At 61.4% G+C, this 22,247-nt stretch overlaps 5 protein-coding genes across 5 annotated transcripts; all 5 read left to right on the top strand.

Annotated features, from left to right (window-relative positions):
* Positions 1–2,399: 2,399 nt before the first annotated feature.
* Positions 2,400–2,711, top strand: LSCM1_05541 (uncharacterized protein; the record flags this gene model as incomplete). The annotated part of the gene is made up of 1 exon (XM_067322995.1): positions 2,400–2,711. One exon carries the CDS (start codon positions 2,400–2,402, stop codon positions 2,709–2,711), a length of 312 nt encoding a protein of 103 aa, XP_067179630.1.
* A 1,120-nt stretch (positions 2,712–3,831) lies between these two features.
* LSCM1_05540 (uncharacterized protein) lies at positions 3,832–4,977 on the top strand (the record flags this gene model as incomplete). Its single annotated transcript, XM_067322994.1, has 1 exon — positions 3,832–4,977. One exon carries the CDS (start codon positions 3,832–3,834, stop codon positions 4,975–4,977), a length of 1,146 nt encoding a protein of 381 aa, XP_067179629.1.
* A 2,918-nt stretch (positions 4,978–7,895) lies between these two features.
* LSCM1_05539 (uncharacterized protein) lies at positions 7,896–11,369 on the top strand (the record flags this gene model as incomplete). The annotated part of the gene is made up of 1 exon (XM_067322993.1): positions 7,896–11,369. The coding sequence occupies one exon, from the start codon at positions 7,896–7,898 to the stop codon at positions 11,367–11,369; it is 3,474 nt and encodes a 1,157-aa protein (XP_067179628.1).
* Positions 11,370–14,623: 3,254 nt separating this feature from the next.
* On the top strand, positions 14,624–19,897 carry LSCM1_05538 (uncharacterized protein; the record flags this gene model as incomplete). The annotated part of the gene is made up of 1 exon (XM_067322992.1): positions 14,624–19,897. The coding sequence occupies one exon, from the start codon at positions 14,624–14,626 to the stop codon at positions 19,895–19,897; it is 5,274 nt and encodes a 1,757-aa protein (XP_067179627.1).
* Positions 19,898–20,720: 823 nt separating this feature from the next.
* On the top strand, positions 20,721–21,884 carry LSCM1_05537 (uncharacterized protein; the record flags this gene model as incomplete). The annotated part of the gene is made up of 1 exon (XM_067322991.1): positions 20,721–21,884. The coding sequence occupies one exon, from the start codon at positions 20,721–20,723 to the stop codon at positions 21,882–21,884; it is 1,164 nt and encodes a 387-aa protein (XP_067179626.1).
* Between the last annotated feature and the right edge of the window lie 363 nt (positions 21,885–22,247).

Raw genomic sequence — 22,247 nt, 5'->3', positions numbered from 1 at the left:
CCATCGAAGCACAACCGCTGTCTCGAGCGATACCCATCCACCCTCGCTTTGGAGGTCGCCCTCATCACGCCCATGCCGCAACGTGGCGCATCCTTCGAGGTCGCCTGGGCTCCCCTGCGCAGAGTGGTGAATGGGCCCCCGGAGATGGCACGTACGGGGGTGCCCCCCCCCGTCATTAGGGACGTTTATATCCTCTCTCGATAGGAAGTACGAGCACACCACTTTGCGCGCCACCGCATCGAACGCAATCCTTGTGGATACAGAGGCGAACATACAGACAGATGCCCTTACTTCCTGTACTCCACCGTGAAAGTGAGGGCCTCTTGTCTCCGTTGCAAGCGGATGCGCCTACACTTGATCTAAGCCTTCTATGTTCTTCGTTGTCATGCCGTCACCCTCTCATGACCCTCACGGAGCTCAGCCCGAATGTACTTTTCTGCCCATCTGTTGGTGTACGTGGGTGCATGTGTGTCTTTGCGCGCTTGCTTTCTGATGTGATGAGCTTCTTAAGCCATGAGGAGTATGGATAGGCGCGCTCATGCCGCACAGGCTCGGGGCACTCCCTATCACGTATTAGCTCTGTCGGACCCCTCCAGCGGACAACGTTTGCCCTTTTTCTTTTTGTTAAGCTCTGTGTTGCGTTACCTCTCTCCCTTTTCTTGTCATTATCGAAGACTGGCATTCCGTCAGTACCAAACAGAAAAGTTGCGCATGGGCAGACGCACAGATGTGTACATCTATACGTCGCGCGTGTGCTCATGTGAGGGACTCTTCTATTCGCCCCCTTCCCCCTCCTCCTCCAAGCGCCACAGCCACGACCCTCTTCCCTCCTCATCCTCACCTGGTGCGACTTTGCCCACCACACCGTTTCATTCGCGTACTTCTCGTTATTTCAGTTTCGCCCCTCCGCCGCATAGCGCTCCTGTGCCACTCCCCCCCCTCTCTCTCCCCTTCCTATTTCCCTCCCATTTGTTCTCCCTCAGAAACGAAGTAGCGAAGACTACCGCCCTTCCACCGACCCACACACCCCGCTGTGGCTATACAGGTGCCTCTCTACTGTATTTTTGTTCTACCGCCGCTACCTTCGTCGGGTGCTGGGCCGTACGTAGAGTAGTTCCCCCTCTCCCCCTCCCTTCCCTTAGCGTCGACTCTTCGTGCAAGCATCAGTATGCGAAAGTGCGTTTCTTATCCTGTATGCCCGCGGTGCTCCCGCACCTCCTCCTCCTCCCAAGATGTCTGTGCAGCGTGTGCGCTCCAGTAGGAGAGGGCAAGGAAACAGATGGGGGTGGGGCGACATGGTGTGCCACCGAAGCATCGAGGAGGGCCTAACAGAGCCTCTCGCTGGTATCTGCGCCAAGCCATTTCTCGCTTTCCTACGCGTCAGCTTTGCGAGAAGCTTACGGACACCTACGCCTTCGCCCCCCCTCCCCCTCCCTCCTTCACGTACTGTTATGCTCGCCTGCATCCACACGAGCGCTTCGCTGTGTGCGTGCGTGTGGGGCTCAGCTGCACATTATGCAGGCAGCGGCAGGCGACGGGCAGGGAGAAGGAAAAGAAAAGCGAAGAGCACAGGTGCACCCGCTTAGGGGGGGCGTTGCAGCCGGCGCCATAAAATTCTCTGTTCCTCTCCCTCGTTAGCTGTGTCACTGGCAGCGAGAAGAAGAGGGGTGGTGGCAGCGTATGGGGCTCACTGGTGGAGAAGCACACACAGACACACACACAGTGAAAGGCGGATGCAGTGGACAGGATGCTCACAGAAGGAGTGAACGCCACGTTCGTGGGGCTAGTCGGCTGCATAGGTTGCTATAGACAGTATGGCAGACTCAACGCTGAACGCTGCAGAGGTCTATGCGGAGGAGGCGTGAGAAAGAGAGCAGGTCTGAAAGAGACCGGAAGACGGTGCCGTGTAGGGAGGGCGAGGTGGGGGAGAGGCGAAACACGCAGGCGGCGCTTTGCATGCTCCCTTCCTTCCTCTGCCTCTCATTTTCTGTCACCCTTCTGCGCATACAGCTGCTGTGAGCGCTCTCAGAGAGGGGCTGCTGTGGATCGCATCAACTGGAGCGGTGCGCCCTTTTCGGTGGTCTACAATGGAAAGAGAGCATCTTGCGCTGTGGCCAGCAGCCGTCCTGGCCCGTTCGTGCCGCACATGATCACCCCCGTTCACTTCCCCCTCACCCTCCCTCTCACGTCCCACTGCGCACTTGCTCAGGACCAGGCATCTTTTTTTTTTGTGTGCTGCTGCATCACCAACCAGCTACCACTGCCCTGAAAGCGATCTCTTTGCCCTCCGCTTCACATATCTTTCCTTTTCGCACGCGCGATCATCTCGACGGGTGCGCGTATCCTCATCTGAGCTGAAGAACGCCCCCCTCACCTTCCACCGACTCCCCCCTGCAGCAATGTCTGCCGCCGACTTCGATGCCGCTGTGGCGTACGTGCGCTCCCTGCCCACGAACGGGCCGACACAGATGAACACCAGCACCAGACTTCACTTCTACTCCCTGTACAAGCAGGCGACGGAGGGTGATGTGAAGGGCAGCCAGCCGTGGGCTGTGCAGGTGGAGGCGCGCGCCAAGTGGGATGCGTGGAACGGGCGCAAGGGCATGAGCTCTGATGACGCAAAGGCGGCTTACGTGAAGCTTCTCATCAATGTGCTGAGGTCTCGAGGATTTGAATGGAGGGCTGGGGCGAAGGTGCCGAGCCGACTCTGACCTCTCACATAGCGGAGCGGGGCAGGAAGGACGACGACAAGGAAGTGAGATGAGACGACTCATAGAACCCACTCTCCTCTTCATCCTGCTGTACCTCTGACGAGATGCCGGCTGTTTCCGCTCTCCACTCCGCTCTCTTTCACCTTGCACGACCCCCCCTCTCCTCCTTTTTTACTCCGCCCTCCACAGCACTTTGTTTCGTGTAAGTGGGGAGTGATTCCGTCGCCTCTTTTTCCTCCATGTCGCGGATGGATGCCGGTATGGCCGCCAGCACAACTCCCTTTCTCTCTCTCTCTGTGTAGCAGCTCAACCTGGGGTGGCGTGGTGGTGGTGATGGTAGTGGTGGATGGACTCATGTAGCTGTGTGCGCGTGCTCGAGCGCGAGGTAACCGTGGCGCTGTTCACGAGCTCGTGTAGGTGTATGGGCACGTGCTTGTTTTCGTAGTCATGGCCGCCGCGACTATCCTATCCAAATCCACAAGGCACGCTGCGAACGAGCGCGGAAAGGCTGACAGCGTCTTTAGTGCACTTCCTTCCTGGTACTCTGCGGCTACGGCCTGCAGCGGCGCTGTGTATACTTGGGGTTAGATTCACATCAGTACATCCACATGCCTGTGCGTACACAGCGTCCCTGCTCGTGCTACTCACTCGCAGGCGCAGACACGCTCTCATGCACTCCGAGCAGCTTTGCACACCCTTTCCCATCTGTCTCCGAGGCTACTCTTGCCGTATTTTTAGATGCCGCTCCACACACACACACACACCTAACGGAGCTCCCTCCTGCTCATCGGCTCTATCAACCCCCCCTCCCCCCACACACTCTCTCTCCTCATTCCTCAACAGCACTGTACTGCTTCTTGCGCGCGCGCTCTCGCTCGCTCACTACCCCCCTTCTCCCCTCACCGTCTCTTGCCCTTACACACCGACACGTTCGCTTCGTCTGCCGCGTTGGGGTGGCCGTAACAACAAGACGACGACGAAAGAGCAAAAAGCGGAGGAGGAGCGCGCACAGGGCCGCCCACGGGGACGGTCCTTTTCCTCGTCGCTGGGTGTCAACGCACTCTCTCCTCCTCCTTCCCCACAACACAACCACCCTTGGCCATCGCCAGTTTTGCTTGACATGCTCGCGAAGTTCTTTGGGCGGCGGGCGGAGCCGGAGTTCAAGGTGGTATGCGACCCCGAGTCGATCGTGTATCCGGTCGACTTCGATGCCCCAGACTATCCGTATGCGCAAGCCTTCAAGGAGGCGGATGCGTACGTGCGAAAGCTGCCCGCGCAGGGCGTTGTCCCCATCTCTGACGTTCTGAGGCTGCAGTTTTACTCCCTCTTCAAGCAAGCAACGATGGGTGACATCAAGAAGGATGTGAAGCAACCAAGCCTGCTGTGGGACTGGGAGGGGTACTGGAAGGTGTACGGCTGGCGCAAGTGTCGCGGGATGACCCGTGAGAAGGCCCGTGACATGTACATCGATCTGCTTGACTTGCAGATTCGTAAGCACTGCTCGTTTGTTTGGGGTGGCCCAGCCAGCGAGGATCGGTGGGCTGCTTTCCATGACGGCGTGAAGATAATTCAGAACCTTCCGAAGGGCGGCTACCGCCTTCCCGAATCGCTGCGGGCGCGCTTCTACTCCTTGTACAAGCAGGCGCACGTGGGCGACCTCAGCGACTTTCAGAAGACCCCCGCTGCGCTCTCTGGAGGAAAGTACAAATGGCTGCGCGCTCGTCCATCGAAGGCGGGGTTCGACCAGATGCGGTACGACGAGTGGGCGTCGCTGAAGGGGATGAGCAGCGAGGAGGCGCAGCGCATGTACTGCAAGGCCATGTTCAAGAGTGCCGCAATGTGCGGCTATGTGTGGGCGCCGCCAGGGACAGAGGACCACCTCGAAGTGATCGGTGATCAGACGACCGCCAAGACGCTCAAGAAGCGCACTGGTGCTGACAAGGATGCCGAGAGGATCGCCGCGTCAACGCATCTCAGCGTCGAGGAGACGATAGAGGCCGCCGGCGTGCAGCTATCTGTGGTGGAGCGGCTGGCGATGCACACCTTCCTGAGGAAGGAGGAGGAGCAGGCCGCTGCTGCCTGGGCAGCCGGAGGCATCAAGGCGGAAGAAAAAGGGGAAGGAGTCAGAGCGGAATCGCTGTGGCTCCGCGGACTCACACGCGGATCCGAAAAAGAGCATCGCCGGCGCCATCTCAAAGGCGGAGGAGTCGGCAAAGGCAACCGCTCTGGAAAAGGCGACGGAGGCGGCCTCCAAGGCGGAGGATGAGGAGAATCTGGAGGCCGAGGACACGGGCGACAACGCCCTGATCTTGCGCGCCCTCGGTGGGAGCTTTGCGAAGGGTATAGCCGTTGACGTGATGGCCGCAGAGAACTCGGAAGAGAGCGGTGCCGCTGCCGCCTCAACGAAGGATGACACAGCCTCCTTGGCGTCTCCGGCGACGAAACTGGAATCGTCTGCAAAGGCGCGAGAAGCAGTGGAGGCCCCTTCGATGGGGGGGCCTCCTAAAACAAAGGGGGCGTCGGGGAGGGGTGCCCTTCGGGACACCGCATGCAGCGTTCAGAGGAGGAGGGACACCAAAAAGGGCGGCGCACTAAGAGAAAAGAAGACGGCCAGCTAGACCTTGACGCGCACGCTTGTTAGTGCGTGGTGTGTGTGTGGTGCGACTGCCTCTCACCTCTCGTAAACATGCGCTGAGGCTCAGTGCAAGTGCACAGGCATCTCGTCGTAATCCTTGTTCTCTGTCTTCTGCGTGCTTCTCTCTCTTCTCCCTTTTCACGTGCCGCTGCGCGCCCTCCACCCCCTTCCCGCCCCTCTCAGCTATCTCCTCTACCATCGGTGTGTGTGTGTGTATGTGTGCCCCTGCAGGCAGCGTTAGCACTGTAGAGCGCTTTCATTTTCCTCCCTCGTGTCTTGGCGGTGCGCGTAACTCTCGGCGCTCCGCGTTAGACCTTCTTGAGATGGGCTGCTGCCTCACTCGATCAAGCCTCTTTTGTTGCGCGCGCGGACCCCTCACACGTACACCCCCCTTCTCCCCTCCCTCCACCTCTCTCTCGTGATATGTTGCTGTCAGAGCTTGAGGAGGGGTGGGGTTAGGCGGCACCTCTTTTACCCTCTCCTCTATACACAAGCGCAAAGAGATGTGCATTTTTTTTCTCTCGCTCTCTCTCTATGGTGCCTTTTTCTATCGTGCAGCGAGCGAAAAGGTGGCGGCAGCCTGCATCCCCCCTCCCCTCACTTCCCCAGTACGTGAGCGGTCTGCGAGGACGTCTAGTGACCGCCCTCTGCGGAGAGAGGCGAGGTGTGATGACCAGCGAAATGGCAATCCATGCACTCTGGTTGTGGGCATGGGCAGCGCTCATGCCGTGCCACTCGCTTCACCCACCTGCAGCGCGCCTGTGCTGGCCTCCGCTTCTTTGTGCCGTGCACGTTGTATCCATGCGTCTGCCAAGATGCGCTTCTTCACCTCTTCCCTGCGGTGCGTGGTGGCGCTTTGGCGTATGTGCACCGCCTCGTTGCTATTCAGCCTTAGCGTGTTGCACCTGCGTGACCCGCCGCCGCCTTGCTGTTGTGGGTGAGTGATCTCTCTCACTCCTCCCCAGCATCCAAACACACGCATACCCTTCGCCCCCCTTTTTTCTCTATGCCTTCTCCGCTTCGCCTCACGTTGCGCATGCGGTCTTCGCTTTTTTTTTACTTATGCCTTCCCTTTTACACCATGTGACACACAGCTCTTTTTTTTTTGTTCGTTTCCAGCAACGACGCCTCTCACCGGCACCGTCACCGCTGCTAACGCCCGACCCCCTCTTCTCCCATCATCCGTCTCGCTCTCTCGCTCTCTCCCTTCGTTCAGCTGCTCTCCAACTGATGGCGCCCTCCGCACTCTTTACCGTCGACTCTCCACGCCTTCTCATGCGCGCGTCACCTTTCCTCCTTCTCCTCTTCGTCATAATGGCTCGCCTCCCTTTTTGCTCCTCTTTTTTTTTGTTCTATTGTGGCGCTTTCTCACGCTATCCTCCCCCTCTCTCCCCCTTTCCACCGCCGGCATGCGTATGTGTGCGCGGCCGGTCGTATCGGATTTGGTATGACGTTTCGGTATTGCCCATGTCTCCCTTTCTCTGTGCATAGCATATATATATATATATATGTTTAGGAGCCTGTGTGGGTTGGACTGTACGCCCTCCTTCCCTCCCGCACCCCTTCCCACCGCTTGCGTTTGAGTGCATGTATCGCCTCTGTTTTTCTCACGATGACCTCTCGCTTTCTCTCTCTTCCGCTCCCGTCTCCAACGTCGGACACCCTTTTTTTTCGCGTTTGTGGTGGGAGCGCCTCATTTCTTCAGCGGCGTACGCGCATCGGTGCAAGTGCGTGTGTGCAGGGCCTCCGTCACTGATGTGTCTGATTCCTTCCGCGCGCCGTCCCTTCTCCTTTGTTATTCACCGCCGCTTCTCGGAAGGAAAAGCACAGTGCCCACGGAGATGTGCTGAGTGGAGTGTTGGCGAAGCCGAAGGTGGTGGGAGGGTGGGGTGAGGTGGAAAGGCCCTCCTCCTCCCGGGGTCGACGTCAAGCTCTGCTGTGCAGCCCACGCAAGGAGCAGCGAACGAAAGAAGAAAATGCATAGATGTATAGGCGCGCGCGCGTGGGCGGCGGGTGCGCTGCAAAGGACTCGAGTCGCACTATGGCTGACTCCATCGGCATGCGCCACGGCTCGCCTCCTTTCTCTTATGGTGCCCTCCGGGCGCGTGCTATCGCGGTGGTGGTGCGCACTCTTTTCCCTCGTGTCCGGCGGCGTGTCCTCCGGCTTGTGTTTGCTCGTCACCTTCGACACTCACGCACGAGTATCCACCCAGGCAGGCCGTCAGGTGCTGTCGCCGCTCTCTCTCTCTTGCACCTTCTCCACTTCACTACCGTTTGTGCTCCTCTCTCTGTTAGCCATCTGAACTTGTACACGCCCGGCCCCACGCCCACACACGAATAATTTTATACATGCGTATATGTGCAGACGTACGTAAATATATGTACGTGTAGGTGCATGCGTAAGTGTAAGTGTTGTGCATACATTTATCACCTCTGCCTTTCATCCAAGACGCTTTCGCTGGTCGGTGCCGCTTCGCTCTCGTCCGAACCGCATTCCTCTCCCCTTCTTCGCTGTGGCAGATAGTGCTGAGGCTTTGGCTGTTACCGCCATGCCGCTCCCCCTCCACACAAGCGCCGACACTCCGGCACACCTGAAGGATTGTCGTCAAGGTGGCCGCATGAACAAAGCAGTGCAGCTGCCCATGGAAGAGCGAGACGCTCGTCAGCTCTTGCCTTCTTCACTGGACACGAAGAAGGCAGAGGTGGGTAACGGCTTTTCTATCAGCCCCGAGACACTGCTCGAGTTCATCCACGATGGCGAACATGGCTCAGCAAAGAGGCTTGCCAGCATCGGCGGGCTCAAAGGACTCGCGTCACAGCTCCGGACAGACCTCACACGCGGTATCGATAGCACCGACGAGGACGCACTGACGCAGCGTCGGGAGTGGTTCTCCACGAATGAGCTTCCAGAAGCGGAGGAGATGTCCTTCATGGACATGGTTAGGGAGTCGCTCGAGGACCGCATGGTTCAGATTCTAATTGCCAGCGCGGTGGTCTCACTCGTGCTGGGGCTAACGGTGCCGGATGAAGACACAGGGCTCGTCAACTACGCCCACGGCTGGATCGAGGGCACCGCCATTCTGCTCTCTGTCACTATTGTGACGCTCGTCAGTAGCATCAACAATTACCAAAAAGAGCGGAAGTTCAAGGAGCTGAGCCGGGCGACCCCGCCAGTGAAGGTGCAGGTGGTTCGCTCGGGCACGACACAGGACATTACGGACAAGGAGCTGCTCTCCGGCGACCTGCTCAACGTCTCCGCGGGTGACGTGCTGACGGTAGACGGCCTCGTCTTGCGGAGCACCTCGCTGAAGGTGGACGAGTCGGCTGCGACGGGCGAGAACAACGACGTGACGAAGTCGGCGCACGGCGACTTCGTGCTCCGCTCGGGGTCAAACGTTACGGAGGGCGAGGGCACCATCCTGGTCATGGGCGTCGGTGTGCACTCCTTTGCCGGGCACATCGCGATGCAGGTGCGGGAGGCGAAGGAGGAGACGCCGCTGCAGCAGAAGCTTGAAGAGCTTGCGAACCTCATCGGCTACGTGGGCATGGCCGCCGCTGGGCTTATGTTTGTGCTCCTTAGCGGCAAGGAGCTTCTGGACACGCTTGTCTACCGCAAGCATACGTTCGGTTATAAGAAGCTCCTCGACAACTTGACGACGGCGGTGACGATCGTGGTCGTGGCTGTGCCGGAGGGGCTGCCGCTCTCCGTTACCATTGCCCTTGCCTACAGCATGAAGCAGATGTTCAAGGAGAACAACCTCGTCCGGCACCTGGCGGCCTGTGAGACTATGGGTGGCGCCACCACCATCTGCACCGACAAGACTGGCACCATCACCCAAAACGACATGTGCGTGACCGAAGGCGTGACAGCGTACGGCGTCGCGTATGCTATGCCCCCCAAGTCGCTTGCCTTCGCCGTAGAGGGTGAGAAGAAGGGCAGCGGGATACCGACCCCATCGTCACCGCCGCGGCAGGCATCTACTTCGCCCAACGTGGTGGAGGTGCTCGGCGGCGCGCAGGCCGCCAGTGTGCGCCGACTCCTCATGGAGTGCATCGTGATGAACACGAAATCGACTCGAATCCGGGTCGAGTCCCCCAACGCGAAGCACGCAGTGGTGCGGCTCACTGGCAGCAAAACGGAGCAGGCGCTGCTGAACTTTGTGGAGGCGCTGGGTGAGGACCCGATACAGCTGCGCAGTGAGCGACTGTCGAGGCTGAATGACGAGGCAGTGCGCACGCCGTCGTCTCCGCTCGCGTTGGTGCCATGGCCCACGGGGCAGGCGGGGACGAGCAGCAGCGTTGTGGCGGCCGCAGCGACTTTTACGAAGGACCTCCGAATCTACCCCTTCACATCGGCGCGCAAGCGAATGGCGACGGCACTGATGCTCAGACAGGAGAAGCTGGTGCGCTACTACGTAAAGGGGGCGAGTGAGCTGATCCTGGCCGAGTGCACGCACACCTACGATGCGCAGTGCGAGCGCGTGAGTCTCTCTCACGACCTTCGCGAGCGCCTGGAGGAGGCGATCATGGCTATGGCGCGCCGCCAGCTGCGCACTCTCGCCATCGCATACGCGGATCATCCGCTTCCGTCGAGCGGCAACGCCACGCCACGGGGCACCGGCGACAGCGGAGAGGGCGGCGCTGCGCCTTCGTCGCCGTTCCTTGAGTACGATACGCACTTGGCAGGGCTAACGTTGGTGGGCATCGTGGGAATACGCGATCCCGTGCGCCTCGAGGTACCTACGGCTGTGGCGCAGTGCCGTCGGGCAGGGGTGGTGGTGCGCATGATCACTGGTGACAACAAAGCTACGGCTGTCAGCATCGCCAAGGAGGTGGGCATCTACGGCACGGTCTGGTCGGGACCTGCGAAGGGGGAGCAGGGGCTGGCCCTGGAGGGCTCGCAGTTCCGCGAGCTGGCGAAGAGTGCGCGTAAGCTGAATGCCATTCTGCCCCGCCTGCAGGTCATCTCCCGCGCATCCCCTCTGGACAAGCGCATCCTCGTCTCGGCCTTGATGGAGCGTGGCGAGGTGGTGGCCGTCACCGGCGATGGCACCAACGACGCGCCGGCGCTGAAAGGTGCCAACGTCGGGTTCTCGATGAACTCGGGCACTGAGGTCGCCAAGCTCGCCTCCGACGTCGTCATCCTCGACGACAACTTTAGCACCATCGTGACCGCAATGAAGTGGGGCCGTAACGTGAACGACAACATCTGCAAATTTTTGCAGTTCCAAATGACGGTGAATGTGGCCGCTGTCGTGGTCTCCTTCACCGGCGCGCTGTTAGACCGCAATGGCGAGTCCCCACTCAAGCCAGTTCAGCTGCTGTGGGTGAACCTCATCATGGATACGCTGGCTGCCCTAGCGTTGGCGACAGAGGCGCCGTCGGACGAGGTACTCCTGCGGCCGCCGAAGCCGAAGGCGGCCCCGCTCATTACCCGCCGCATGTGGATGAACATCGCCGGCCAGTCCCTCTACCAAATCCTCATCCAGCAGTACCTGCTCTTGGGTGGCGTCAACGCGCTCGGTCTTGATGTGCGGAGCGCCGACGAGCTGCACACGCTTATCTTCAACGTCTTTGTCTTGATGCAGCTGAGCAACGAGTTTAACGCGCGCATCCTTGACGACTCCGTTACCTTCTGGCACAACCTGAATCGTGCCCCGATGTTCGTTGCGGTTGTTGGGACGACGTTCGCCATCCAAATCGTGAGCGTGCAGTACGGTGGCACCCTCATGCACTGTGTACCGCTCCCGTTAGCCTCGTGGGTGATGTCGTTCGCGCTCGGGCTTGTGCCGCTTCTTATCGGCTTTGTGCTGCGGAGGATTGGCGTTGCCGAGAAGGTTATTCCGCCGCCGCCGCCAATAGTGGACGCGGAGGAAGAGGCCGCACTGCGTCTGATGCTGAAGCAGCACGCCCCGCCGACGTTTCGTGTTGCTGCCGAAAAGGTGCGGATGCAACTGCGGGTGCTGAAGGCCTTCCGCGATCATTTGCGGGAGCAGAAAGCGGCACGGAATCGGGGTGCGTGATCAGGAAAGTCGGCGCGGGCAGATGCATCCGCGCATCTGCGGGAGGAGCAGGCCACGTACGTCCTGTCGCGTCTCTCTGCTGAGGAGGATGGCCTGTCATGCACGATGTGATGGGCACTCTTCCTCCGCTTCATGTGCCACAGACCTCTGCGTTTCACCTCTTTTTCTCTCTCGGCTACCATCAGCGCGACGCGCTTTAGGTCTGACTCAGGCGGATGGGCTCGGAGGACCTCACGTCAGCTCACGCGCGAAAGCACAGGCGGACGGCGCTGCGTCACAGACACGTTTTTTGTTTTGGGCGCTCATTTGTGTCCTGTGCCTCTCCTCTTCCCTCATATATATATATGTCTGCGTTCCCCCTTAATTGTTGACGTTGTGCCTCTTGCGCGGGAGCTTCGTGCCCTCCTCGAAAAGTTTCTGCGCTAAGCTTTCGTAACGTGTTGCGCATGGCGCCCTACGGAGCGGTGGAAGACCTCTCCCCCTTCCATGGAGACGAACGCCGGTGAAGGAATGCATGCGCTACTTGGGTCCTGTCGTGATGCGTACCGCGCAACTCACTTACTCGTGTCTCCGCGTCGGGTCATTATGGACTGGAGCACAGCGACGAAGTCCGCAGACCTGCAAAATCGGCCGCGACAGAGGAGCCGGCACCCATCGCATGGACCTTGGACCCTGCGATTCTTCTCGGACGCCTGGTGCACACTCTCCCCCTCTTCACTTTACCCCTTCCCCTCCCCCTCCCCCGCAAGCGGCCGCTGCCATACACGATGCGACACACTGGCGCAAAGGGCCCCATGGCGGCAGCCGCCCCCGCATCAAAGAAGAGAGGATGCTGAGCCTACAAGAGGAGTGGCAGGACCAGGCTCGCACCCAGCTCCGCTCGGGGGGACACCAGCGCGCTTCGGTCGGATACCTGCAGCAGCTGCATGGAGTGCACATTATGTGCCGACTTCTGCTGCGCTAACACAGTACTGCCCTCATCTCAATCCACTACCCCCATCGATAGAGCCCCCTGCTCCTGCCTGTGTCTGCTATGGGAGCTTCCGGCCTGGCGCCGAGTCCGACATGCTAGGGGTGATTTTCAGGCCGCTCGGCGCTCGGCGCACCTCTCGCTTCAGGAAATGGTATGGCATGCAGTGCTCTAATTACACTTACCTCACCTGCAGTGGATCGGACTCTCACTCGGGTACCTGCCCTACCCCCTGCTTCCTCTTCAGGCCCACAGGCGGTGAGGTCTTTGTGCGCATGCGCAAGCGCACGAGAGGGTGGTGCCCCTTCCCCTTGGCACGCCCGATTCCGTCAAAGGCGTGCGGAGTGCAGAAGGTGGAAGGACTCTGCTGTCGCAGGCTCAGAGAGGTGTGACGTTCTGTCGCTCCACAAGCGGCCAGGGCATGCAGACCCACTCCCACGGAATATCGGCGTACATTAGATGGTCAGGACACAGCGGGCCCCCCGTACAGGAATGTTGTCCTCAAGCGGGTCACGCGATGCAGCAAGCACGAGCACAGCGCTAACGCTGCCAGGGATAGTTGGCGTGGTGTCTCGTTTCCATGCAAGGCATGCAGAGGCCGCCAGAGCCACAATAATCGGTGAGCAGGTTGCCGAGAGATGGGCATTCACTAAGCCCCCAAAACTGTATGCGCTGCGAAATGGGTGGCATCGCCTCCATCCGGCCGGACCGGGTCAGAAGGGGGAGTCCGATGAGGTGCAGATCCTGGCAGCAGAACAGAAGCACATCGAATGGCGTGCTATCGAGCCCTCACAACTCCCAGTGTGAAAGGCTTTCGCACCATCGTCTGTAACCCTGCGGCTCCCTGCGGCTGAAGGGGGAACGGCATTGGCGTGCAGGCACGGGGTACAGGGCTGCAGGAGGGGGCCCTGACCTCAAGGTGGCGTAGCACCTCCTCCGTGGCGCCATCCGGCATGCACGCGGACGATCCCCTGTTGCCCGCAGGACAGAGACCGCCGCTTACGCTCTCGAGCAGGGCGCTGGGCGCGATCCTCTTGGATCGACGCGTGCCGTCCACCCGAGTGCGTCTGGCGCCGACGGTGCAGCACGCACCCGAAGAAGGGACCACGAAGGAGGTGAGGAGGAGCCCGCTAGGCGCATGACCCCGATTCCGCGGCAGGGGCGGCTTGTCCTAGACGGACGGCGTGTGGCTGAGGTGGTGTGCGCAGCAGAGGCGCATGAGCTGTGCTGGCGCGCGTGTATTTGTGGCCTTGTTTGCGTGGCAGTACCAGACTTGCTCGGGCTAAAGGAATAACCGGAGCGTCACCGTAGGCCCCATAGCTACTGTACGGTGTTCGAGTGCGCGTGTGGTGGTGCCCCTGTGCGTGATGGCCTGCGTGTGCCTCTGAGCAGCGGCATCGCCGTCGCCCTGAAAGGCACACGAGTACGAGCAGACGGTGGAGGAATTCGAGGAGGAAAAGGAGGGAGGGGTGGGGGCTGCGTCGCGCTACGCCTTCTCCCTCTTCCCTCTCCACGCCCTTTTCTTTGCCTCGTTCGTCCTCACTGCCCCTTTTGTCTCCCTTCTTCCCTGTGCGAGCGTGCGCCCATTCCTATGCGGACACGGCACAAAGGCTGGAGTGTGCGCTGCCCTCGTGGAGAAAGAGGAGTGGCACTTGTCCTCATCTACACGAAAGACCTGAACAGCAGACGAGGGACGGAGAGGTGAAGGGCACACGGCGCCCGGCATTCGTTGCCGCTTCTCTCCCCCTCACTCAAACGTTTTGGACTCTTTTTACGCTCTATCACCACCACACACACACACATACACCCAGAGGCAGGCAGGCAGCTGCTCTTTGAAGGAGCCATCTTTCCCTTCTCTCTGGGCTTCTCTAGCATCTCGCCTTTTTACCTCCTCCCTGCAGAGCAGCGTGAGCGCGTGTGAGGCGGGGGGCAGGAGGCTGGTGGTGGTGCTGGCGATCGCGCGCTTCAAGCGGGGCTCCCTACCACGCAGTGCCGCTGCAGCACTCGCTCATACAGCCTTACTGACGCAATGGGCTGTGACTCGAGCCGGGGGGGGTAGACGGTGGCTACGCAGTCGTTCACTCCTCGTTTGCTCACCAACTCATCCCTTCTCTTCTCGCTTAGTGTCTGACCCCTTTTTTCCTCTGTTTCAGCGGAGCGCGAGGAGGACCAGGCTGAAGGCGGGCACACGGGCGCTCGCGTTAATGCGATAATGCTTAATAGATCAGGTAGACACTTAGATACACCTCTGCGCTGAGACACACCCCGTACAACACGCACGTTGATGAACGGCGACCGATGCGATCGCGCCACCGCGGCCCTCCCGCCGCGCGTGTGCGTCGCCCTGCGCTGGCGAGAGGCTCGGTCATGGCGGCTGGCGGATGAGCAAGGGAGCAGTCTCTCGGCAGAAAGCAGTAGCCCGGTGAGGCCCGGCGCGAGCGCGAGCGCATCGCTTCCTGATGCTGCTCATGCGCATATTCGTCCGCCTACGAGTACTCCTGGCCCGACTCCAAGTGGCGCGATGTCGCGGCTGTGCGTGCTGCGTCGGTCCTACCCGCCGATGGCTTCACCCCTGCCGGCATCATACGCGCTGAACTGCTGTGGACACCAGCACTCTCGCGGAGACGAGGCAACACTCGGGCCGAATGGGGGCACTGTTGTCGGCTTGGGCATGCAAGATTGCGATTGCCCTACCCATCTCCCCTCTTCGCCTTCCGCGCCGGCGCCACCAGTCACGATGGAGGTGGTCGTGCAGACGCCGTTTATTGCCGTCGAAGGGCTAGGCGCCGACGCCGCCGCAGCCGCTGCCGTCAGCAACGATGCAGAGCAGCGTCCGTTCCGCGCACAGTATCACTCCGGCGAGGGCGACCTGACCTCTCTGACCTACACAGATGCATGCCTTACAGAGAGGCTGGCCGACGTGATCGCCGAAGAGCTCCTGCAGAGGCACGCTCTGCCTCAGCACGGGCGCGTGGGCCGTCAGCCGATTAGGAACGGCTCGACAGCTTCCAGCAAAGAGGCCGGAGCAGACAGTCGCGAGGTGCTGACCTTCACAATGGGCCCACAGGGCGCTGCGAACACCTCTTTTCTCTTTGGCGGCACGCTGGGGTGGCCGTCGAGGCAGCGAGTGCCGCTAGCGACGGCATCGCTGTCCCCCCAGACCTCCAGCGGACTGTTTACAGCCGTGCTGAACCGCCTTTTTTCGACGGCCGGCGTCCCTGCTGGTATGCGCGTCGTCGCAGCCATGAGTGTGACGGAGGTGCGCGACGCGGCCCCGCTTCGCCATTCTTCTGTGCTAAAGCGACCTCGATGGACGGTGGACTTGCTCTCTGGCGCTGTACTGCGCGTGGAGACCGACGAGGCGGAGGCGCAGGGCGACTCTGTCGATTACCCTTCTGACATACCGGCGGCCTGCTATGTGCGTGTTGAATCTGCTCACGACGCCATGGCAGTGCTCTACGCGGCTCTCTCGAGCTCGGTCGGCTGGCAACATGCTCGACCTCTGACAGATGATGTGCGACGTAGGGAGACGAATGCGCCTCCCTCGTTGGCAACCTTCTTCGCATTCCTTGAGCCGGCATGCGAGCCGCTTGAGGAGAGGATGTGCCACACGTGTGTGACTCTCATCGTGTCCTACGAGCTCACCGGTCCGCTGCAGGACCAGGAGGCGCAGCAACAGCAGGCGTGGCCAACGCAGCGCTCGATGAACCACGTAAGTGGCGGGGCTGTCCACAAGCGTGAAGTAGCCAACCAAACCGCGGCGCTCTCAGCGGCGCCAGTCGGTATCTGGAAGCTGTGGGACGTGGCGGGCCCCAGCGTGTCCTGCGGCTACCGTTCACTGGTAGCCCCTTCTCCATCAACTGCAAAGGGAGGGGAGGGCGGCTCTGCCCTGGGCCACCCGTTGACGGCCCTGGCAGCAGGGGGAAGTGCCGCCGCCTCCCCGTCGCTCACGCCACCACTGCCGTGGAGCAGCCGATATAGCCTGGCCGCCCTCACGCACACCTGTCTCTCTGCGGTGGGCGCCACCCTGCGCTCCTCGTCTTTGTCTATGGATCCTGTTGACCGTTCGATTCCTGTCCTGCGCCACGACACCAGCGCTGCCCTTCAGATCGCGTCGAGCGCGGCATCATCGTGCTCCCTGGTTGTGCCAGTCTGCACCGTGGTGGCGGAGGCGACGATAGATGACATCAATAGAGAGGTGCTCGTTGCGGCGGCCGGTTGGACCACGCTCGGACGAGAGCATCAGCGCCAAGGGCAGGAGCTGCCGCAGCACCAGCGGCGGCCCCGTGTGCACGGTCTTGACAACGCAAAGGCAGCGAGGCGAGTTCTGCAAGAGTACACGGTGCTGCTGAAGGAGTTTGTGGCGGAGCGATATGGCACGGCCGATGTGGGTGGCAGCGTTTCAGCACCCTTTTCTACAGTGCAATCACTTTTGAAGTCGCTGGCACCGTCGCCATGGCCGGCTCACAGCGATGAGCGAGGAGGTAGTTGGGAGGCGGACGCGGCGGCCGCTGCACCAGATTCTCGACCGAGATCACCACCGCCGACCGGAGCCGCATGTGACAGGCCTCCTGCCCAGGCGGCCGCCGAGCGCAGCGTCGGGCCGTACGCCGCTGCCACTCCGGCCAGATGCTTCTCGTCGAATACGGTAGAAGTCGGCGCAAGCGCAGTGGAGCAAGTCCCGCTCAGCATCAACGTCACTGCAGAGGTGGACGAGCTTACCGCCTTTAGCTTTCCAGCACGGGCGAATGCGGGAGCGCGATCTACAGCGCTCGTGGATGACTCGCAAGACGTTCCTAATCACGCACATGGGGATGCGCGCACAGCGGGAGCGGCGAGGATGACAAGTGAGGCAAAGCTGTCCACATCCCCTCCTGCGGCTCCGCCAGCCAGCGTGGCTGACACATGCGCCGTGGCGGCGATGCACGCCGAGGAGGCACAACTGCGGCGCTTCCACGAGCTCTTTGAGTCCGAGTCTTTTCTTATGGGCGAGGAAAGAGAAACCCCAGCAGCGAGGGAGGGTGCCGGGCAGCGCGGGGCGCCCTCAACCCCTGGAACAGGAGACACCATGGCACGCGACAGCCATCCCAGGCAGCAGACGGCCCTACCGCAGCACACGCCGTGCGTGGGGAAGTCCGCCTCTCCACCCTCTGTGCCTCAAACTGGTCGACGCGCAGATATCGGGGTAGCTACATGGGCGCCAAGCTCGCCCGAGTCACCGCGAGCACCGCTGCCTTCAACGCCGTCACGCGCCAGTGGCGTGTCTGTCGTACACGACTCGATGGCGGACATCGACGCCACTGCGGCGTCTCTGTGCCCTCCCCGAGTACTCGTCTACGACTTAAGTCTTTCCTCTGGAAAAGAAGGGTCGCCGGCGGCGGAGGTGAGAGCTGCGCCGGCATGCGATACCTTGCTGAGCACCGGCGCCAGGCCCCCCCACACGCTTACGCCCTCCGTGCCGCCTCCGGACGCGGCCCTCGCCGCCTTTCTTGGGCCGTACTGTGACGAGTTTGGGCGACTGTGCGATCAACTGCGTGCCGACGCACACGCGTGGCGGGCGCACGAAGCCGAAACGCTTTTTCAGCTCTCCGCCCTCGCAGAGCGTCACACACGCGATATACAGGAGGTGGCTGCGCTTCAGCGGCGTCTAGCTGCTGCTTCTAGCTTCGTGGAGGCTGCGCCTGCATTCAAGGGAGCTTCTGCGAGGCCCGGTGCACGGGACGGAGGAGGTGCTGCTGGGTCTCTTCTGTGTCACGCCCTCACTGGCGACTGCCGCGCCCTAGGCGCGTCCACCAGTGCCCTTATCTTTGATCAGCTCGTGAAATCGGAGGGCAAGGTGACGTGGCTGGAGCGGCAACTCGTGGATTGGCGCCGCCGAGCACACGAGGCGGCTACACTCCACGCGAGTGACGGTGACGCGGAGCTCGCGGTGCTCAACGGAAGCGAAGGGGACGACCGGTCGACTCTCCAGCGATCTTCCTCACTTCCTCGGGCGGCGAGAAGGGGCACCGCCGCGACTGAGAGCATCGGGACGGGGTTGAGAGAGGACCCGACAGCGGTGCACGTGCGCCGGGCGAAGGCCACCCTGCAGCACCTTCTTCAGCGGTGCACTCTCGCCTATGCGGCAGCGCATCAGCGAGGGAATCGCTGGCATGCGCAGCTGGCGCAGGAGCAGGCGGCCAAGTCCGTGTTACAGAAACGTGTGACGGAGCTGGAGGCAGAGCTGGCTGCGCTGCGCCGCCAGCTGAGCGCTACGACTGCTGTTCCGCATCTTCCCCGCCCCTCTGCTCTGAGGGGAGATTCGGTCTCGAGTGATACGCATGTAAACGCTGTAGTCCGACCGCCGACACACTCGCCACCTGACCGCCTTGCTGCATCTCCTTCCCTTCCGCTGCCTGCGCTGCGTTCCCGCTCTCTCGATTGCTCCTTCGACGAGGTGGATGCGGACCGCTCCTTGATGACGGCCGCGCCGGTGAGCCCCATCGCCAGCGACAACGCTTTGTCGCTTCCGTCGTCGTTGGTGTCTCGCAGCTTGAAACACCGGCGTGGTGACGCAGCTGTCTCTGCAGCCTTGTGGGACCGCGGAAGCGAACGAGGGCTAGCCACAAACAGAACCGGCAGTCCAGGCGGGCTTACAACTGCCGACTCCCTCGGCGTCATCGCACCTCAGCTAGCGGAGCTCTTGTCGCGGGCCGTGCAAGGAGGGGACGCCTTGGCCTTGCCTACCACAGTTGATCTTCGCAGCGGCAGTACAGCGACGCCATCCACATCGGCCGCGGCGCCTGCGCCTTTTTTCGACGTTCATGTGCGTGCGTCGAGTGCAGTCTCGAGCAGAAGCGTGGACTCACCTTGTCGTCCTGCTGCCTCGGGCTCTTCCGCCTTGGCGCCTCTTTGCTTTGCCGGTGGTGCTACAGATGTGGCGTCGCGCTCCAGGGACAGAGCCGCCAGCGCAGAAAGCCGGGGAATTCGGCAACGTGCGTCGCCGCGATCACGACAGCTGCACGAGTGGGGTGTGAACTTTGCAGCGACGCCGCATTCGACAACGCATCGCAGTGCACACGGGGCCTGTGAAGGCATGTGCGCTGGCGAGACGCTGCACCGCCACGGTGGTGCAGAAGCGGCGGAAATCAGCGGCGGCGTAGTATTGTGTGCAGCATCGCACCCACCGCCATTCCAGTGCCACGCCACAAGCGACGGCGAGCTTGAGGTATACCCCAGCGCTGCGCTGGAGGCCTTGGGAAGGGCTGCCGCGCAGCTAGAGACTGAGGCAGTGCGCCTGTGCTGCGCTGCGTACACACCATCTGATACCGCGCCAGTTACCCCATCTCACGAACCGGCGGTCGAGCAGAGACAGCTTCACAGGGGCGATGAGGCTGCCCTGCGCAGAGGCGCCGACGCCGGAGAAGATCACCCCTCCTCCCCCTCTTCTCTCTACCAGTCTATGGGGCGGCTTCGATCTGCAACACAGGCCGTGCAGCGCGAGGCTCGCGACGCTGCCGAGCGCGAGAAGGCATACCTCTCCGCGATACTCTTTCCTACCGACGCCGGAGCACAATGACACCGACATGCACCGATGGAGGGGGAGGGAGGAGGAGGGGGGCGAGAGCGACGGTCGTGCCGAGCCCAGGCGATGGCGACTGCCCATGATTGGGGCGCTGTGTATGAGCGCTGACCATGAACTCGTATACCTATGGACACCGCTCGACTGCTGAACGCGCGTGCGCCGGGCAGTGGAAACTACCGACACTACTGCAAGATGACCATTAGCAATCACAGCGCCATGGGACGGGGGGAAGCGGCGCCGGGCTGCGAAGGGGAACCGCAAGTGAGACGCGGCTCTCTTGCTGACGAGCGGATCAACGGGTCGCCCACGTGGAGGGAGGCCGTCAGAGCGCCTAGGCAGTTGTGACAGAGCTTCACACCCTGGCGCGCTTTTTCTTGTCATCGCCCCTCACATAAAAGGCCAAGGAGGAAGGCCGTCACGACACTTGCGTCATCTGCTGCTGTATCTCTCTGTTTCTATGTGTGAATTTCTCGCCTCCCCCCTCAGTGTCTTCACCTCCTCTCTGTTCTGCGTTCTGTCGCGACTGCCATTAGAGGCGAGAGAGAAGCTTGTTGCACCTGCACACGGGTCGACACACACACACACACACACAAGCACACAGGCTCACTATCGTGGGCAGCACACGCGCCGCCGCGTCGCTACAGCGGAGCATCCGCGCATCCTGTACCGACTACCTTAGCGCCACTTTCGGCCTCTCTCCTCCCTCCTCTATTCACACCCACGCGGCCTTATCCCTCTGCTGTCGCAGGGCGCCCCTTCACCGAAGTACGCGCCAACATTTTATATCACGAATCTTTCCGTTCCTGAGAAAGCCTCGATGTCTCTCCGCGTCGTGCATGTGCATGGTCGTGCTGCAGGCCGCCTGGTCCTCGTTGGTGACGTTCACGGCTGCGCCGATCAACTGCGGGAGCTGCTCGTGAAGGTCAACTTCACCAACACCGCCGTTCGGCGCTGCCCCGCCCTGCTGACGCCGTTGCCCTCAGCATCCTTACTTTCCACTGCGGCCTCTGTGCCTTCTCACGATGAGGACGCCGTCATGTGTATTCCAGCTGCGCTGAAGCCTGACCCGCTCGCATATTCCGTCGCCGTAGGCTCGGCGTCGCCGTCGACGGACGATGGTGGTGTGGATGACGTTTGCGTCTTCGTCGGCGACCTCGTGAACAAGGGCCCCGACTCGTACGGCGTCGTACGGTGCCTGCGCGACATTGGTGCGATTGGCGTGCTGGGCAACCACGACGCGAAGCTGCTGCAGCTGGCAGAGAAACTGCGGGCAAATGTTCCGCTGAGTGCCAGAGAGATGAGCAGCAGCCTCTACCCGCTTGCGGTACACTGCCCCGATGACGTCCTCACCTTCGTGGCATCTGTTCCACACATCTTGTGTTTCCACGCCTATCAGCTCATTGTTGTTCATGCCGGCATTGATCCATCGATCCCGCTCGCGGCTCAGAGCGTCGAGGCTGTCATGTGCATGCGTAACTTACTGAAGGCCAAAAGTTACTGGAGGCAGCCAATCGACGAGAAAACAGGGAAGCCGGCGCACGTCGCCCTCTCTGTTTCCGCAGTCTTTGCGACGCTGGAGCGGCCCAAACTCGGTGCTAGCTGGAGCATGACGTGGTCGAAACTGGCCTGCAAATTACAGGGCACCGTGACCGGTAAGGGCGAGGGCGACGGCGGCAGCCACCGCTGCAGCAGCACCAGTAGCAGCGACGGCGGCGCAGGCGGCAGTGGCAAGAGGAAGAGGCCAACGAAGGATGGTGAGGGTGAGGCCAAGTGGCGCGAGCGCATTCATCCGGACTACGCTGACTTCACGATTGTGTATGGCCACGACGCCAAGCGGCGGCTGCAGGTGCATCCGCACGTGTACGGACTGGATGCTGGCTGCGTTTATGGTGGCGAGCTAGTGGGGCTGGTTTGGCCGAGTACGCTGGTGTCTGTCCCAGGGTGGGCGAACCCCTCGCCAGGGCACAAGTCGAAGGTCTGAGATGCGTAGATGAGCGGGTTAGCAGCACGAGAGTGGATGGACTCAGGTAGGAAGGGGGAGAGCGAAGGGCGGGCAAGGGTTGGGGGCGTGTGAAAAGGGGCCTTTGTCTCACTGTGCACGTGCATACGGGCACGGCTTCCTCCCTTTCCCTCTCCCTCTCCCTCCCTCCCTCTCTCTCCCTTCGTCTCCTGCCCGTACGCTTCTTCCCGAACCCTTGTCTGCTCGTATGTGTGCTTTTCGCGGCTGTTTTGCGGGCGCAGGGGCGGCATGAGTATAGGCTGCCACATCATGGCCCGCGCCCCTTTGTGTGTGTGTGTGTGTGTGTTGGCGTATGCATGACAGGGGAAGGGGGGCGGCAGAGGG

Source organism: Leishmania martiniquensis, chromosome 17 (genome assembly GCF_017916325.1).
Source record: "Leishmania martiniquensis isolate LSCM1 chromosome 17, whole genome shotgun sequence".
Taxonomy (NCBI): Eukaryota; Euglenozoa; class Kinetoplastea; order Trypanosomatida; family Trypanosomatidae; genus Leishmania; species Leishmania martiniquensis.
Note: the sequence above shows the minus strand (reverse complement) of the source record. Positions and strands in the feature narration are given on the sequence as shown.